Source organism: Hyla sarda, chromosome 9 (genome assembly GCF_029499605.1).
Source record: "Hyla sarda isolate aHylSar1 chromosome 9, aHylSar1.hap1, whole genome shotgun sequence".
NCBI classification, from domain to species: Eukaryota; Metazoa; Chordata; class Amphibia; order Anura; family Hylidae; genus Hyla; species Hyla sarda.
In genome coordinates, this window is record NC_079197.1 from 186047170 (window position 1) to 186060907 (window position 13738).

The 13738-nt window shown below is 44.3% G+C and overlaps 1 protein-coding gene across 4 annotated transcripts in view; it reads right to left on the reverse strand.

The window, feature by feature from the left end:
- The window catches only part of OCRL (OCRL inositol polyphosphate-5-phosphatase), a 91827-nt gene that overhangs the window by 46329 nt on the left and 31760 nt on the right, over positions 1-13738 (reverse strand). For all 4 annotated transcript variants that reach the window (XM_056538221.1, XM_056538220.1, XM_056538219.1 and 1 more), the window contains 6 exons: positions 13213-13339; positions 12179-12340; positions 10940-11041; positions 3649-3763; positions 2239-2355; positions 1855-2042 (listed from right to left, as the gene is read on the reverse strand). In XM_056538221.1, the coding sequence (XP_056394196.1) occupies positions 1855-2042; positions 2239-2355; positions 3649-3763; positions 10940-11041; positions 12179-12340; positions 13213-13339 (811 nt within the window). The remainder of the gene's footprint in view (positions 1-1854; positions 2043-2238; positions 2356-3648; positions 3764-10939; positions 11042-12178; positions 12341-13212; positions 13340-13738) is intronic.

Sequence of the window (13738 nt, forward strand, 5' to 3'; positions counted from 1 at the left end):
GATGTCCAGAAGGCCAGTCATATAGGGGATGTCCAGAAGGCCAGTCATATAGGAGATGTCCACAAGGCCAGTCATATAGGGGATGTCCAGAAGGCCAGTCATATAGGGGATGTCCAGAAGGCCAGTCATATAGGAGATGTCCAGAAGGCCAGTCATATAGGGGATGTCCAGAAGGCCAGTCATATAGGGGATGTCCAGAAGGCCAGTCATATAGGGGATGTCAAGAAGGCCAGTCATATAGGGGATGTCCAGAAGGCCAGTCATATAGGGGATGTCCACAAGGCCAGTCATATAGGGGATGTCCACAAGGCCAGTCATATAGGAGATGTCCAGAAGGTCAGTCATATAGGGGATGTCCAGAAGGCCAGTCATATAGGGGATGTCCAGAAGGCCAGTCATATAGGGGATGTCCAGAAGGCCAGTCATATAGGGGATGTCCAGAAGGTCAGTCATATAGGGGATGTCCAGAAGGTCAGTCATATAGGGGGATGTCCAGAAGGCCAGTCATATAGGAGATGTCCAGAAGGCCAGTCATATAGGGGATGTCCAGAAGGCCAGTCATATAGGGGATGTCCAGAAGGCCAGTCATATAGGAGATGTCCAGAAGGCCAGTCATATAGGAGATGTCCAGAAGGCCAGTCATATATGGGATGTCCAGAAGGCCAGTCATATAGGGGATGTCCAGAAGGCCAGTCATATAGGGGATGTCCAGAAGGCCAGTCATATAGGGGATGTCCAGAAGGCCAGTCATATAGGGGATGTCCAGAAGGCCAGTCATATAGGGGATGTCCAGAAGGCCAGTCATATAGGGGATGTCCAGAAGGCCAGTCATATAGGGGATGTCCAGAAGGCCAGTCATATAGGGGATGTCCAGAAGGCCAGTCATATAGGGGATGTCCAGAAGGCCAGTCATATAGGGGATGTCCAGAAGGCCAGTCATATAGGGGATGTCCAGAAGGCCAGTCATATAGATGTCCAGAAGGTCAGTCATATAGGAGATGTCCAGAAGGCCAGTCATATAGGGGATGTCCAGAAGGCCAGTCATATAGGGGATGTCCAGAAGGCCAGTCATATAGGGGATGTCCAGAAGGCCAGTCATATAGATGTCCAGAAGGTCAGTCATATAGGAGATGTCCAGAAGGCCAGTCATATAGGGGATGTCCAGAAGGCCAGTCATATAGGAGATGTCCAGAAGGCCAGTCATATAAGGGATGTCCAGAAGGCCAGTCATATAGGGGATGTCCAGAAGGCCAGTCATATAGGGGATGTCCAGAAGGCCAGTCATATAGGGGATGTCCAGAAGGCCAGTCATATAGGGGATGTCTAGAAGGCCACTCATATAGGAGATGTCCAGAAGGCCAGTCATATAGGAGATGTCCAGAAGGCCAGTCATATAGGGGATGTCTAGAAGGCCAGTCATATAGGGGATGTCCAGAAGGCCAGTCATATAGGGGATGTCCAGAAGGCCAGTCATATAGGAGATGTCCAGAAGGCCAGTCATATAGGAGATGTCCAGAAGGCCAGTCATATAGGAGATGTCCAGAAGGCCAGTCATATAGGGGATGTCCAGAAGGCCAGTCATATAGGGGATGTCCAGAAGGCCAGTCATATAGGGGATGTCCAGAAGGCCAGTCATGGGGCACACAGAAGGCCAGTCATATAGGGGATGTCTAGAAGGCCAGTTATAGGGGATGTCCAGAACGCCAGTCATATAGGGGATGTCTAGAAGGCCAGTCATATAGGGGATGTCTAGAAGGCCAGTTATAGGGGATGTCTAGAAGGCCAGTCATATAGGGGATGTCCAGAACGCCAGTCATGGGGCACACAGAAGGCCTCCGCCATGTTTCTACATACTCGTGCTTCATGATGTTTAGTGAGGGGATGTTCTGCTCTGGGAGATAGAAATTCAGCCGCGCACAGATGTCCTTATAGTCCTGGTTCCGCCTCTCGAAATCCTCCACGTGGGCGGCCAAATGAGAGTTCACAAAGCAGAAGGACGTGTTGTGGAAGACGAATCGCACGGCCACTCCGCCCTTATTACCCTAAAGGGGCGACATACAAATATATCAGTCTACTTCCCAGCGCAGGAGTTTTTCTATTTTATTTGTATTAAATGAATGACAAAAATCTTCTAACAATCCATCCACTGCCAGCAAGCAGAGAGATGGGAAATAAAACGCGTCATCTTTGTACTTTCGGATGTTGTAGATATCACGTCAGACGCAGAGTCTCATTTACCATTTTGCCCATAATCCCGGTCCCCAGAGACTCAGCCACCACCTCCTGGATGTGACGGAAATGTTCCTTCTTGGCAAAAACCAACATCATCATCCCCACGAGTCTGATCAGCCGGATCTGGAAGACACAAGGAGAGCGAAGAGTAGAGAGAAAGCCGGAAACAGTGAGGACTGCCCCCAATACAGAAAAATGGCGGCAACTACATAGTGACACTGTAACAGATCGGCCTCATCCTCCAGTCACCCCATAAGCAATGGTACAGCACTGATCAGTATAAGCAATAACAAATAACTGATCAGTATAATCAACAACAAATAACTCATCAGTATAAGCAATAGCATAACACTGATCAATATAAGCAATAACAAATAACTGATCAGTATAATCAATAAACAAATAACTGATCAGTATAAGCAATAACAAATAACTGATCAGTATAAGCAATAAACAAATAACTGATCAGTATAAGCAATAAACAAATAACTGATCAGTATAAGCAATAACAAATAACTGATCAGTATAAGCAATAACAAATAACTGATCAGTATAAGCAATAGTACAGCACTGATCAGTATATGCAATAACAAAATAACTGCTCAGTATAAAACAATAGCACAGCACTGATCAGTATAAGCAATAACAGCACTGATCAGTATAAGCAATAGTACAGTACTTATCAGTATAAGTAATTACAAATAACTGATCAAAATAAGCAATAGCACAGCACTGGTCAGTATAAGCAATAGCACAGCACTGACCAGTATAAGCAATAGTACAGTACTGACTAATATAAGCAATAGCACAGCACTGATAAGTATAAGCAATAGCACAGAACTGATCAATATAAGCAATCACAAATAACTGATCAGTATAAGCAATAGCACAGCACTGATCAACATAAGCAATAACAAATAACTGATCAGTATAAGCAATAGCACAGCACTGATCAATATAAGCAATCACAAATAACTGATCAGTATAAGCAATAGCACAGCACTGATCAATATAAGCAATAACAAATAACTGATCAGTATAAGCAATAGCACAGCACTGATCAGTATAAGCAATAGCACAGCACTGATCAATATAAGCAATCACAAATAACTGATCAGTATAAGCAAACTATACTTAATCTGTAAAATTAGCAAGCATAGAACAGAGAAAAAATGCTGCAGATTAGATTTTTTCTCTCTTTTCTTAATGGAAGGCAATAAAAATATCCCGGTCATTAAGGGGTTAATCTATGGGATCTATGGAGCCTGAGAGATGCGGGGTTGCGGCACAATCGTTTTTTCTGTTATTGTTCTATTTATTTGGTGAATCAGATCCCGGACTATCAGAATTTCTGGATTAAAGGAACTTTCCGGTGTGTACAATGACGCAGGGTCACATGACCAGCAGGTAACTCACTTTCTTGTACTTGGCTTTGGGGTGCAGACTCTTCTCCACGGCCTCCAGCCATTCCTGCTCCTTCCCCGAATCAAAATAGAAAAAAGCCTCAGTGCTGAGATCCAACTCCTGGAAACTGGAGGAAAAGGTCAAATGAGAAAGACCCCGACTGCCCTGTCCCCTCCCATCCATCAGGGGGCGCCGTGTCACATATCAAAACAAATCAATAATTTCCTTAACATTTGATATAATCAATAACTTCATAACATTTGAAGCTAGTTATTACACTGAACTACCACTAGATGGGGCAGTAGAGTTAAACCTAATATAACTGACAGCGCATGTTATAGGAATTAAAGGGGAACTCCGGTGGAAAACAGATTTTTTTTTTTTTATATCAACTGGCTTCAGAAAGTTAAACAGATTTGTAAATCACTTCTTTAAAAAAAAAATCTTAATCCTTCCAGCTGCTGTATGCTCCACAGAAAGTTGAGTAGTTCTCTCTGACCACAGTGCTCTCTGCTGACCCCTCTGTCCATGTCAGGAACTGTCCAGAGTAGGAGCAAATCCCCATAGCAAACCTCTCCTAGTCTGGAAAGTTCCTGACATGGACAGAGGTGTCAGCAGAGAGCACTGTGGTCAGACTGGAAAGAAATTCAAAAAGAAAAGAACTTCCTCTGTATTATACAGCAACTGATAAGTACTGGAAGGATTAAGATTTTTAATAGAAGTCATTTACAAATCTGTTCAACTTTCTGGCACCAGTTGATAAAAAAATAAAAAAATAAATAAAGGTTTTCCACCAGAGTACCCCTTTAATCAGCAAGAAGCGAGTTAAGCTCCTGAACTCACTTCATACACTCACCACAAGGCTGCAATGTATATAAACAGCAACCAGCAGTGGTGGGGTTAATTCAAAAGGAAGAGAATATGTAGACCAAAAGTATCAAAAACTCATCAAGCTTTATTAGTACAAAAGGCACAAAAATAGGACAAACACTTAAAAGCACATAAAATTAGAGATACAACTCCAGATCCACAAGGGCAGGAAGGGGGGGGGGGGGGGGGGACTGGTCAGTGTACATCAGATTCATGTATACAATGCCGCAGGTACAAAGATAGATGGATAATGGGGAAATACAGCAAAATGCCCAAAGTAAATAAATCAATAAGCCGGGAAGGTGTTAAATTCCGATTAATTGCCCCAGAACAAGGTGCATAGAAACTTCCATATTTTTCGCCCTATAGGACGCACCGGCGTATAAGACGCCGTTGGCTCTCCGGGCATACTGGGATGTGTAGTTTTGCAACATCTGGAGGTCCGCAGGTTGAAGACCACTATTGGGTTCAAAATCTAATTTTTTTGATTTTGCACCTATAAATTGGGTGCGTCTTATACGCCGATGCGTCCTATAGGGCGAAAAAAAACAGAAGTTTCTATGCACCTTGTTCTGGGGCAATTAATCAGGATTTAACCCCTTCCCGGCTTATTGATTTATTTACTTTGGACATTTTGCTGTATTTCCCCATTATCCATCTATCTTTGTACCTGCGGCATTGTATACATGAATCTGATGTACACTGACCAGTCCCCCCCCCCCTTCCTGCCCTTGTGGATCTGGAGTTGTATCTCTAATTTTATGTGCTTTTAAGTGTTTGTCCTATTTTTGTGCATTTTGTACTAATAAAGCTTGATGAGTTTTTTGATACTTTGGTCTACATATTCTCTTCCTTTTGAATTAGCTATTATTTAGCGCAGGACCGCATTATTGCATTTTGGTTCTTTTGGTGTTATTCAGTGGTGGGGTTCGGTCACCCCCTCCCAGCGCTGGGCACTGCTAGGAGGAAAGATAGCGAGACTCACACCGGAGGGGCCGGGCCGCGTTGCATGGAGGCGGAGCATACAGCCGCCACCGAGACCTGAGCCAGGATCAGCGGCTCCAGTGCATCACCTGAAAATCGACTCCCGTGCAGAGCGGCGCAGCCCCTCCGCCGCGAGTCCTCAACCTAGTTTAAGTAAATAATCGCACAATTTGGGAAGGGCATCACAATATGCAATTATCGCAATTTCATTGCGATATATCGTGCAGCCCTACTACCTACCAGAAAAATCCCAGCATGAGCGCCCCCCGGAGGAGGAGTCTCTGCAGGAGTTCAGCCGCCTCCTCTAATGGAAGGAAAACACCGCTTACCAACATATAGAGCAAAAAGTGGCACAAAAGCATTAAAGTGAACAAAAACTAATTATACAGTGTGGATAATACCATTATATTCTATCTGTAATATACATTGCTTATAAAATGTCTATATTTATGGGTGAAAAATGCTGTCCCCGCTTGTCCTCAGTGTACAGAGCCCCGCTTGTCCTCAGTGTACAGGGCCCCGCTTGTCCTCAGTGTACAGGGCCCCGCTTGTCCTCAGTGTACAGGGCCCCGCTTGTCCTCCGTGTACAGAACCCCGCTTGTCCTCAGTGTACAGAACCCCGCTTGTCCTCAGTGTACAGGGCCCCGCTTGTCCTCAGTGTACAGGGCCCCGCTTGTCCTCAGTGTACAGGGCCCCGCTTGTCCTCAGTGTACAGGGTCCCGCTTGTCCTCAGTGTACAGGGCCCCGCTTGTCCTCAGTGTACAGGGCCCCGCTTGTCCTCAGTGTACAGGGCCCCGCTTGTCCTCAGTGTACAGGGCCCCGCTTGTCCTCAGTGTACAGAGCCCCGCTTGTCCTCAGTGTACAGAACCCCGCTTGTCCTCAGTGTACAGAACCCCGCTTGTCCTCAGTGTACAGGGCCCTCCTTGTCCTCAGTGTACAGGGCCCCCCTTTCCTCAGTGTACAGGGCCCCGCTTGTCCTCAGTGTACAGGGCCCCGCTTGTCCTCAGTGTACAGGGCCCCGCTTGTCCTCAGTGTACTGGGCCCCGCTTGTCCTCAGTGTACAGGGCCCCGCTTGTCCTCAGTGTACAGGGCCCCGCTTGTCCTCAGTGTACAGGGCCCCGCTTGTCCTCAGTGTACAGGGCCCCGCTTGTCCTCAGTGTACAGGGCCCCGCTTGTCCTCAGTGTACAGGGCCCCGCTTGTCCTCAGTGTACAGGGCCCCGCTTGTCCTCAGTGTACAGGGCCCCGCTTGTCCTCAGTGTACAGGGCCCCGCTTGTCCTCAGTGTACAGGGCCCGCTTGTCCTCAGTGTACAGGGCCCCGCTTGTCCTCAGTGTACAGAGTCCCGCTTGTCCTCAGTGTACAGAGCCCCGCTTGTCCTCAGTGTACAGGGCCCCGCTTGTCCTCAGTGTACAGGGCCCCGCTTGTCCTCAGTGTACAGAGCCCTGCTTGTCCTCAGTGTACAGAGCCCCGCTTGTCCTCAGTATACAGAGCCCGGCTTGTCCTCAGTGTACAGAACCTGCTTGTCCTCAGTGTACAGAGCCCCGCTTGTCCTCAGTGTACAGAGCCCCGCTTGTCCTCAGTGTACAGAGCCCCGCTTGTCCTCAGTGTACAGAGCCCTGCTTGTCCTCAGTGTACAGAGCCCTGCTTGTCCTCAGTATACAGAGCCCGGCTTGTCCTCAGTGTACAGAACCTGCTTGTCCTCAGTGTACAGAGCCCCGCTTGTTGTCAGTGTACAGAGCCCCGCTTGTTAGTGTACAGATCCCTGCTTGTCCACCCTCACTTCCTGTATTTGGACTCCTCATAGAGACACAGGCAATAGCTGTAGGGACAAAAATATAAACATAATGGTATTATCTACATTGTATAAAACGTTTTGTTGATGACCGGTTCACTTTAATAACTTTCCCCGGAGATGACGTAAGGATGACACATGAAGCAGCGTCAAAGAAAAAACGTTGCGAATAGTAAGGATTATTCTACCGCCCTGGACATCATCTCCAATGAACTTCTGAACAACCAGCGCAAACCGGAGACGACTGCAAAATCATACACATCCTGTTATATACAACTAAAACCGTCTACAGGAGGTTACAAGACACTGATGTAACAACCTGAACATAATGATGCCAAACCGAGCCGAGATCTACATACCCTGCGAACATATCACACTACAGTATTACAACAGTTATATTATTGTATATAGGAGCAGTATTATAGTAGTTATATTCTTGTATATAGGAGCAGTATTATAGTAGTTATATTCTTCTATATAGGAGCAGTATTATAGTAGTTATATTCTTGTATATAGGAGCAGTATTATAGTAGTTATATTCTTGTATATAGGGGCAGTATTATAGTAGTTATATTCTAGTATATAGGAGCAGTATTATAGTAGTTATATTCTTGTATATAGGAGCAGTATTATAGTAATTATATTCTTGTATATAGGAGCAGTATTATAGCAGTTATATTCTTGTATATAGGAGGCAGTATTATAGTAGTTATATTCTTGTATATAGGAGCAGTATTATAGTAGTTATATTCTTGTATATAGGAGCAGTATTATAGTAGTTATATTCCTGTATATAGGAGCAGTATTATAGTAGTTATATTCTTGTATATAGGAGCAGTATTATAGTAGTTATATTCTTGTATATAGGAGCAGTATTATAGTAGTTATATTCTTGTATATAGGAGCAGTATTATAGTAGTTATATTCTTGCATATAGGAGCAGTGTTATAGTAGTTATATTCTTGTATATAGAAGCAGTATTATAGTAGTTATATTCTTGTATATAGGAGCAGTATTATAGTAGTTATATATTCTTGTATATAGGAGCAGTATTATAGTAGTTATATTCTTGTATATAGGAGCAGTATTATAGTAGTTATATTCTTGTATATAGGAGCAGTATTATAGTAGTTATATACTTGTATATAGGAGACAGTATTATAGTAGTTATATTCTTGTATATAGGATCAGTATTGTAGTAGTTATATTCTTGTATATAGGAGCAGTATTATAGTAGTTATATTCTTGTTTATAGGAGCAGTATTATAGTAGTTATATTCTTGTATATAGGAGCAGTATTATAGTAGTTATATTCTTGTTTATAGGAGCAGTATTATAGTAGTTATATTCTTGTATATAGGAGCAGTATTATAGTAGCTATATTCTTGTATATAGGAGCAGTACGGTATTATAGTAGTTATATTCTTGTATATAGGAGACAGTATTATAGTAGTTATATTCTTGTATATAGGAGCAGTATTATAGTAGTTATATTCTTGTATATAGAAGGCAGTATCATAGTAGTTATATTCTTGTATATAGGAGAAGTATTATAGTAGTTATATTCTTGTATATAGGAGCAGTATTATAGTAGTTATATTCTTGTATATAGGAGCAGCATTATAGTAGTTATATTCTTGTATATAGGAGCAGCATTATAGTAGTTATATTCTTGTATATAGGAGCAGTATTATAGTAGTTATATTCTTGTATGTAGGAACAGTATTCTAGTAGTTATATTCTTGTATATAGGAGCAGTATTCTAGTAGTTATATTCTTGTATATAGGAGCAGTATTCTAGTAGTTATATCCTTGTATATAGGAGGCAGTATTATAGTAGTTATATTCTTGTATATAGGAGGCAGTATTATAGTAGTTATATTCTTGTATATAGGAGCAGTATTATAGTAGTTATATCCTTGTATATAGGAGCAGTATTATAGTAGTTATATTCTTGTATATAGGAGGCATTATTATAGTAGTTATATTCTTGTATATAGGAGGCAGTATTATAGTAGTTATATTCTTGTATATAGGAGCAGTATTATAGTAGTTATATTATTGTATATAGGAGCAGTATTATAGTAGTTATATACTTGTATATAGAGAGCAGTATTATAGTAGTTATATTCTTGTATATAGGAGCAGTATTATAGTAGTTATATTCTTGTATATAGGAGCAGTATTATAGTAGTTATATTCTTGTATATAGGAGCAGTATTATAGTAGTTATATTCTTGTATATAGGAGCAGTATTATAGTAGTTATATTCCTGTATATAGGAGCAGTATTATAGTAGTTATATTCTTGTATATAGGGGCAGTATTATAGTAGTTATATACTTGTATATAGGGGCAGTATTATAGTAGTTATATACTTGTATATAGGGGCAGTATTATAGTAGCTATATTCTTGTATATAGGAGCAGTATTATAGTAGTTATATTCTTGTATATAGGAGCAGTATTATAGTAGTTATATTCTTGTATATATAGGTGCAGTATTATAGTAGTTATATTCTTGTATATAGGAGCAGTATTATAGTAGTTATATTCTTGTATATAGGAGCAGTATTATAGTAGTTATATACTTGTATATAGGAGACAGTATTATAGTAGTTATATTCTTGTATATAGGATCAGTATTGTAGTAGTTATATTCTTGTATATAGGAGCAGTATTAAAGTAGTTATATTCTTGTATATAGGAGCAGTATTATAGTAGTTATATTCTTGTATATAGGAGCAGTATTATAGTAGTTATATTCTTGTATATAGGAGCAGTATTATAGTAGCTATATTCTTGTATATAGGAGCAGTATTATAGTAGTTATATTCTTGTATATAGGAGACAGTATTATAGTAGTTATATTCTTGTATATAGGAGCAGTATTATAGTAGTTATATTCCTGTATATAGGAGACAGTATTATAGTAGTTATATACTTGTATATAGGGGCAGTATTATAGTAGTTATATTCTTGTATATAGGAGCAGTATTATAGTAGTTATATTCCTGTATATAGGAGCAGTATTATAGTAGTGATATTCTTGTATATAGAAGCAGTATTATAGTAGTTATATTCTTGTATATAGGAGCAGTATTATAGTAGTTATATTCCTGTATATAGGAGGAAGTATTATAGTAGTTATATACTTGTATATAGGGGCAGTATTATAGTAGTTATATTCTTGTATATAGGAGCAGTATTATAGTAGTTATATACTTGTATATAGGAGCAGTATTATAGTAGTTATATACTTGTATATAGTGGCAGTATTATAGTAGTTATCAATACTTGCAGTAAAGCGGTTTCCTCTTAGTAATAAGACTATATGACAGGAATCTGTGGTTCCGTAATCATTTCCCGTCCTCCATGACAAAGTTTATTACTCAGCAAGAAGCTGAATAGACAAGAGATGAAATACGTCTATGTGTAGATTTGTTTCGCCATAATATGTTAGAAGAACCTTTATCTGGTTGGAGAGCTCGTCCTGTAACCTCATTTGTTTAGTTTCTATCCTTGAGGGGGGACATTCTGTACTCGTCCAGGCTCCTGAACGGTTAATGTTAGGAATGAGCAGCTTCTTCCATAACATTCCTCATTTGCTTCCCTCCGGGGACCTTCCATATATGTCCATATAGTTTCCATGTTCTTACCCGATGACATAGACGTCCGGGGGGTCGGGGTCAGCGTGCAGCCAGGGCTCCAGCCCTCCGTCCGGGGATTGGCCGTTCACATTCCAGGTTCCTACAAAGAATCTGCAGGATAAGAGGAAACATCCTTTACATTCCTGACAGCCACATCTGAGATACCTGGCAGCGTCAACACCAAGTGCGGCCATAAAATACCCGAAGAGTCAGGAAGAAAGTGGAAGAACTCATAAATACATGAAAGTTCCCATTAATCTTCACTGAACGGTGGCCCTCCAGCTGTTGCAAAACTACAACTCCCAGCATGTCCGGGCATGCTGGGAGTTGTAGTTTTCCAACAGCTGGAGGCACACTGTTCAGTGAAGATTAATGGGAACTTTCATGTATTTATGAGTTCACATGATGGAACAAACTGCTCTAAGCAGGAGGTGGCGGACCTCTAATGGGGGCGTCCGGCCTCTAATGGGGGCGTCCGGCCTCTAATGGGGGCGTCCGGCCTCTAATGGGGGCGTCCGGCCTCTAATGGGGGCGTCCGGCCTCTAATGGGGGCGTCGGGCCTCTAATGGGGGCGTCCGGCCTCTAATGGGGGCGTCCGGCCTCTAATGGGGGCGTCCGGCCTCTAATGGGGGCGTCCGGCCTCTAATGGGGGCGTCCGGCCTCTAATGGGGGCGTCCGGCCTCTAATGGGGGCGTCGGGCCTCTAATGGGGGCGTCGGGCCTCTAATGGGGGCGTCGGGCCTCTAATGGGGGCGTCGGGCCTCTAATGGGGGCGTCGGGCCTCTAATGGGGGCGTCGGGCCTCTAATGGGGGCGTCGGGCCTCTAATGGGGGCGTCGGGCCTCTAATGGGGGCGTCGGGCCTCTAATGGGGGCGTCGGGCCTCTAATGGGGGCGTCGGGCCTCTAATGGGGGCGTCGGGCCTCTAATGGGGGCATCGGGCCTCTAATGGGGGTGTCGGGCCTCTAATGGGGGTGTCCGGCCTCTAATGGGGGCGTCGGGCCTCTAATGGGGGCGTCCGGCCTCTAATGGGGGCGTCCGGCCTCTAATGGGGGCGTCCGGCCTCTAATGGGGGCGTCCGGCCTCTAATGGGGGCGTCCGGCCTCTAATGGGGGCGTCCGGCCTCTAATGGGGGTGTCGGGCCTCTAATGGGGGTGTCGGGCCTCTAATGGGGGTGTCGGGCCTCTAATGGGGGTGTCGGGCCTCTAATGGGGGTGTCGGGCCTCTAATGATGCAGACACCTGCACGTACCTGTAGTTCTCTATGTTGACGTAGTCGGTCTCTCTCTTCGCCAGTATGTGCTTTATTAACCCTTCCCTCTGCCCGGACTGGCTGGCGGGGACCAGGAGCTTCCTCATGCTGTTGCTCATCTTGGGCCGACCCCATCCGTCAGGGTCCCTGTCTCGAGGCGGCCTGCAGAAACGGGACAGTACGGTGACCCCTAGTCCTCCAACCATGCAGAGGGCGCTATTACTTTCCACAACAAAATTCGGCTATTATCGGCTCTCGAAATAAAGCAAAATTAACATATTCAAAATCTTATGTAACGTAACTCTGCTGGGACCAGGACAGAGGCCTCACGGGACCAGGACTAGAGGTCACAATCCCTCCTGGGACAAGAACAAGGACCAGAAGTCTCATCCCCTTCACGGGACAAGGACCAGGAGTTCCCCCCCCCCCCCTTTTCCGGGACTAGGAATAACCCCAACCCCCCCTTTCTGAGACCAGGAGTCGCCCCTCCTTTAGGGACCTGGAATCACCCCCCCCCCCCCCCCCCAGGACCAGCAGTCACCACAGGGGGGCGCTCTTAGCAGATCAGTCATACAAGGAATTCTTCTTTCCATTAATCTTCCTTCACTTTTTTACACGTTCCGGAACCTTCCTGTATTCCCGGTGACCGATCTGACGGACAGCGAGGAGGATGTTCTCGTATTTCGCGCTTCCTGATCTCACAATAAACTCTTTTCATTTGACAGGTTTTAACCAGTTCCGATGTGTTCGCCGCGGTTCTGGTAGTTATCATCGCCCATAATCCACCCTACATCCCCCCCCACGTCCTTTGAAGTCGATTTGCGCGCCGATGAGTAACGCTGTATAAAAAAACTTTACGGCTCATGAGTTACAACAAAACTGCACCGGCCGCCGCATTAACCCTTTCAGGACCGAGGTTTTTGGTTTTTTTTATCGTTGCCCCGTACAGAATCTGCCCATACTGCATTGCCTGCCCCTTCCCATCTGGGCCGTACAGTCAATATATCGGAGACTTCTACCCAGCGACAACTTACGGCCTCTCCGGAGGGGGCGGGGGAGGCGGCGGCGGCGGTTCTCTCCGGAATCCCTGCTGTTGGTTTTGTAGATTTATCCTCTTCACGTGATTGGAGTTGCTGAAGTTATCGTCGAACCCCATTTGCCCTGAAAGAGAAGGAAAGTTGGACACGTTCCAAGGACAAGTCAGGAAGACTCCTGTTGATGCAAAACTACAACTCCCAGCATGCCCGGACAGCCAATGGCTGTCCGGGCATGCTGGGAGTTGTAGTTTTGCAACAGCTGGAGAGATGACGTTCGGGAAAGACTGTGCACGCTGTAGGCCGTCAGGGAATAATGGGAGTTGTACCAATGTGTCTACAGCTGCAGCAAAACTACAACTCCCAGCATGCCCCTAAACTGTGTCTCTCCTGCTGCTACAAAACTACAACTCCGGGCATGCTGGCAGTTGTAGTTTTGCAACAGCAGGAGAGACACAGTTTAGGAAACACAACACTGTAGGCTGTCTGGGCATGTTGGGAGTTGTAGTTTTGCAACAGCAGGAGA